This window comes from Pinus tabuliformis, chromosome 9 (genome assembly GCF_031772625.1).
Source record: "Pinus tabuliformis cultivar Carrire ecotype Pingquan chromosome 9, CPIR1, whole genome shotgun sequence".
Classification (NCBI taxonomy): domain Eukaryota; kingdom Viridiplantae; phylum Streptophyta; class Pinopsida; order Pinales; family Pinaceae; genus Pinus; species Pinus tabuliformis.
The window spans coordinates 955,444,402-955,449,573 of NC_142307.1; the positions used below are offsets into that span (position 1 = coordinate 955,444,402).

The 5,172-nt window shown below is 41.2% G+C and overlaps 1 protein-coding gene across 1 annotated transcript; it reads left to right on the plus strand.

Annotated features, from left to right (window-relative positions):
• Positions 1–3,858: 3,858 nt before the first annotated feature.
• Positions 3,859–4,797, plus strand: LOC149151899 (uncharacterized). The gene has a single exon (XM_089443310.1). The coding sequence runs from the start codon at positions 3,859–3,861 to the stop codon at positions 4,795–4,797; it is 939 nt and encodes a 312-aa protein (XP_089299436.1).
• Positions 4,798–5,172: the final 375 nt, after the last annotated feature.

Sequence of the window (5,172 nt, forward strand, 5' to 3'; positions counted from 1 at the left end):
GGAGTTGTCTATAACGCGACTTTTTGAAAGCCTTTCCGGCGGATTTTTCCGGTCGAAATCCGGCAGGAATTATTGGAATCTCAAGTTTGATAGCTAGTTTCTGCACAATGAAAGCGTCCTAGGGGTTTTTCAGGGTGCTGAATCCAAATATGCAGTTAAAAAACCATTTTAACTGCAAGAAATCAAGATTTGACCTCAATTTCTTCGCCGGATTCCGTCACCGGAATCTTCAAAAAGTCGCATTATAGACAACTCCATTTTTATAGGAGTTGTCTATAACGCGACTTTTTGAAAGCCTTTCCGGCGGATTTTTCCGGTCGAAATCCGGCAGGAATTATTGGAATCTCAAGTTTGATAGCTAGTTTCTGCACAATGAAAGCGTCCTAGGGGTTTTTCAGGGTGCTGAATCCAAATATGCAGTTAAAAAACCATTTTAACTGCAAGAAATCAAGATTTGACCTCAATTTCTTCGCCGGATTCCGTCACCGGAATCTTCAAAAAGTCGCATTATAGACAACTCCATTTTCATATGGCCGAAGCCTATAGATTCTATATGGCCGAAGCCAGCAGATCTTTACAATCAATATGGCCGAAGCCAGCAGAATTTTTAACGGCCGAAGCCAGCAGAATACAGAATAGCTGTTACAAATATCGCCGAAGGGGCCTCAGTGAACGCCGCCGCAAGAATCGCGAAAGCCGTCATATCATGCACGTACAACTAAATTTTCAAAAATGAGAAAGATACGTACAACTAAATTTTCAAAATTTCAAACAAAGCAATTTAATTTAGAAATGAGAATATAATTTCAAACAAAGCAACTTCTGCAAAATTTCAAACAAAACAATTTACATCTGGAAATCAGAACATTTGAAACTAAGGAATTTAGTCCTCCAGAATTTATGTTGATGGTAAAGTTCAGCAATATTATAAAATGTGATGGAGAGAAGTTAAACAACTGACTTTTTTTTTTTTATAGTCAGATTTTAAAATATATATTCTTAGAATATTCGACTAAAAATTATGAAAATTTGTAATATTCCCGAAATTTGTAATAAACATAAAAATACTCATAATATCTCACAAAATATAATGAGAATAAAAGGGCAGGTCGCCAGAGAGACCACTGGGATTGGCAGCGAGTCTGTTAGAGCCGGTGAAGCATTCTGTTGTGTAAAGAGGAGCTCTGACCAGCTCCACAGCAACCTCTACCAGCATCCTGTAAAATAGCAAAACGCAACACACCCATCAGAAGATATAGTACTAATTGCTTAAAGCTGCAAGCATCGTATAAGTACGAACCCAAGTATCCAGACCACCATGCCGACCAGGCTTATCAGAGAAGCCATGAGTGTTAAGGGAATAACCCAAAGGAATCCCCATTGCCCATCATTTTTGCTCATCTCTCTTTTAGCAACTCAATCCACTGCCTCTTCATCTTCTCGGCCATTCTTTGTATATAATTATGATGCTCGAGGCACCGACATGGTGGAGGTACATGGAAGTTCCCAACGACCCCCTCGTGGGGAAATTGAAATTGAGTGGAGTGGAAGTCTCTATTTATCTTCAAGTATTTGTTTATAAATATTCAACTAAATAAAAACATCAAACTTGATTACTTTCTTGATTTCTTGATGTGTGAACGATAGAGAGAACCATATATGTTGCCATAGGTAAAATGTTAAATGGTTAATTTTTCAACTGAAGAGCAGAGCAATTTTTAGACATGTATAGTCTTGTCTAGGATTGGATTATAAGACTTGTGGAGACTAGATCTTCTTAGGTGATCATTGGACTACATCTTTGGGGCTAAAATACTAAATTATAATTGCTAGAAAATTATCAATATAACTTAGTTGAGTATGAAGAATAATTTATGTACGTACTTTGCATGTATTTTGAATTTTGGTTTTATATTAATTTTTGATGTCTAATTATATACCATATTACATTCATCTTAACATTGGATTTATCAAGGGTGCAGAGGCTCAAATCTTTTGAGGTGACAAACTTCACTTTTGAGTGCAAAACTTGAGGAAAGGTTTGCATATCCATAAATTTGATTCTTTTGAATACCTAATAAATCGAGAGTTAAGATAGATATAAGCTCATTTATATTTTTATAATATTTATTTAGATGTTTATTAAATATTTTTCTTGCACTAATTTTTTTTGTATTAATAATATAATTTTTAAGTTATGGATTTATTAAAATTTAGGATTTCTTTTTCTCATCTTTATTTTTTTATTTTTATTTTTTGTAAGTCAAGTTTCTATTCATTTATGCTGGCTCGCCTTCATTGAAGTCGCAGATAGATCCAGACTTCCAGACCCTTAGCAGCATAGAAGGGCAGCGTATCTCTTAGCTGTTGGGTGTTCCTCTGTGCGCCCTCGTGGCTGCTGCGCCCATGCGCACAGCACTGAGGCGCTCTCTCCATGGATTCTTCAGGGGGCCTCTCCTCTCCGCCTCCAGAGGTGATTGCCTTTAAAGCAATGATCGAAGCAGCCCCGAAACGAGCGCCATCGGCGACTCAACAGAAATTCATCAAGAAAATGGAAAAAATCCCTTTAGTGGCCCTTTCTGAAGAAGAGACGTGCAAGGCAGCTCTAAACCTGGCAGAGAGAGGCCTTATTGGGCGGTTCACGGGTCTCTGGCCCTCTCCTAAATCAGTAGAAGACTGGACCCAAAGAAACTGGAACCCCCTCATCAAAGAAGGCGTCAAAATCTACTTTGTAGGTAAAGGATACTTCGTCTTTGTCTTTGAAAGCAAAGAAGACAGAAGTTTAATTTTCAGAAATGGCCCATATTGTATGGGACCGCAGGGACTATATTTGAAAAAATGGTCCCCAGATTTCGACCCCTCCCAAGACGTCCCATCAGCTGTCCCGGTCTGGGTGAGACTTCCCCACCTGCCGCTCCACTGCTGGAACCAAAAATCCCTAGAGAACATTGGAAACGCGCTGGGTAAATATATAGACAAAGCTGCAAGAAAAGATCAGTACTCTTGTGCTCGCATTTGCGTGGAAGTCGATCTAGAGGAGGGGTTACCAGAAGCAATCAAGCTCACTGTCGCCGGATGGACGCACATCCAAGAGCTGGATTACGAACAGTTACCTTTCAAATGCAGGCACTGCCACGGGCATGGACATTTCACCAAGCACTGTAAGAAAAGGGTAGAAGAGCAACCAGACAAACAAAATGGGGATCAATGGACTCTAGTTCAGAAAACAACTCTCCCAAAAAAAGGCACCGGCAAAGGAAACACATCAGGAATCCCAAGCAGCTCTAAGCCTATTCAGGAAGGCGAAGCAAAAACAAAAGAGACAACAAGCACCCAGTTCGACCCTGCTATCGCAGAGCAGGAAAATCGAACGCAGGAAGAAAGTACCCCTCCAAGCAAAGAAGGAGAAAACGCAGTTCAAGCCAAAGTAACCCAAGGCAACCCATCCAACCCTTCATACGCAGAAGTGGCAAAGAAAAAAGCTGTAGAAAGCTCAGGTTCATCGGAAGACGAAACCTATGAGCGCCCCTTTAAAAGAGTTGGAAGGAAATCCCGAAAAGAAATGAGAGAAGAAGAGGCAGAGAGACTCAAAACCCAAGGAAGCCAAGCAACAATAGAAATGTCCATCGGTCGAAATACCAGACCGAGGCCTTCCAAGGGAGGCCTCAATCCCCCTTTCAGTAAATAATGAAGTTAGTCTCTTGGAACTGCAGAGGACTGGGGAACCCCTCTAAATTAGAAGCAGTCAAGGATCTACTCAAAATAGAACCCTTAGAAATCCTCATGCTCCAAGAGACCAAGATTGAAGGGCAAGCCCTTCCAGACATCAGCAAGTCAAAGTGGAACAAAAATACAGGCATGGTAATCAGTGCTAGGGGTACCTCTGGAGGCCTGGCTACTCTTTGGTCAGACAGCGTTTTCCAGCTACAAAACTCAAAAGAAACTCAACATTGGATCTATACAGAACTCAAGCATAAAGCTAGTAAGTTGAACATCTCTATTTTCAATATGTATGTCCCTGTTAACTATTCTGAGAAAAGAGATTGCTGGAACTCTCTTTCAACTTTCCTAGAGCAACATACCCCAAGCAATATTATTTTAGCAGGAGACCTTAACATAGTGCTGAACCCAAAAGAGAAAAGGGGCGGATCAGGCAGCAGAGATCCCATGCTGGCATTTGTGGAGGAGCTCCTCCAGAACTGGGACCTTCTAGACTTCAACCTAATTCGTGGGAGGTACACTTGGTCGAATAATCGAACTAGGTCGGAACATATAGCTGCCCGCCTGGACAGATTCCTAGTCCAAAGCACCCTCATGATGAACAAAAAAATCATCATAACAAAATTTTTGCCTAAACTAACCTCAGACCACAAGCCAATTCAGCTTCTTCTGGAGGATGAAGAAGATATGGGGCCCATCCCCTTCCGTTTCAGTCCGCTTTGGTTCGAAAAAAAGGGATTCATGGATACAGTGAAAGCTGCCTGGGCTAAACCTGTTACAGGATCCACCAGCTATATATGGGAACAAAAGCTGAAGGCCACAAAACTGGCATTGAAAGAGTGGATCAAAAACCCAGACCCCACTCCTTCCAATCAAAGAAAAGAGGCAGTCCAGACGCTGCACTCCCTGCTGATAGACATGGAAAATACTGACATTACAGCAGAACTTCTAGACAAGGAAGTAAAAGCACAACGTTCCACATACCAATCCTTTCGTGCTGAAGAAGAACATTGGAGGCTAAAATCAAGAAGTCTTTGGTTGAAGGCTGGGGACCGTAACACCTCATTCTTCCATTGACAATACAGAGCCATGTTGTCCCGGAACTATATAGCTGAAATCAAAACTACGGAGGGTCAAGTTTGCAAAGGATTCAATCAGGTCAAAGATGCTGCTGAAAATCACTTCAGGAACTTATACAATGATGGAACTCAAGGTAGTGACGAGGAAACTGCAGACTTCCTCACCAAAATTCCTCTCCTAGTCAACACTGAAGACAACATAGCTCTCTGCATACCCATTTCAGAGGAGGAGATCATAAAGGTTATCTGGTCCATGGAAGCCGACAAGGCCCCTGGGCCAGATGGATTCACAATCCATTTCTATAAAGCTTGCTGGGAAGTCATAAAAGTGGATCTCCTTAAAATGATAAGAGGTTTCATGAAAAAAGCTAAG

What these genes read in the sequence shown, in the direction of transcription:
- LOC149151899 (XM_089443310.1), top strand. Translation starts at nt 3,859, where the DNA reads ATGGTAATCAGTGCTAGGGGTACCTCTGGAGGCCTGGCTACTCTTTGG.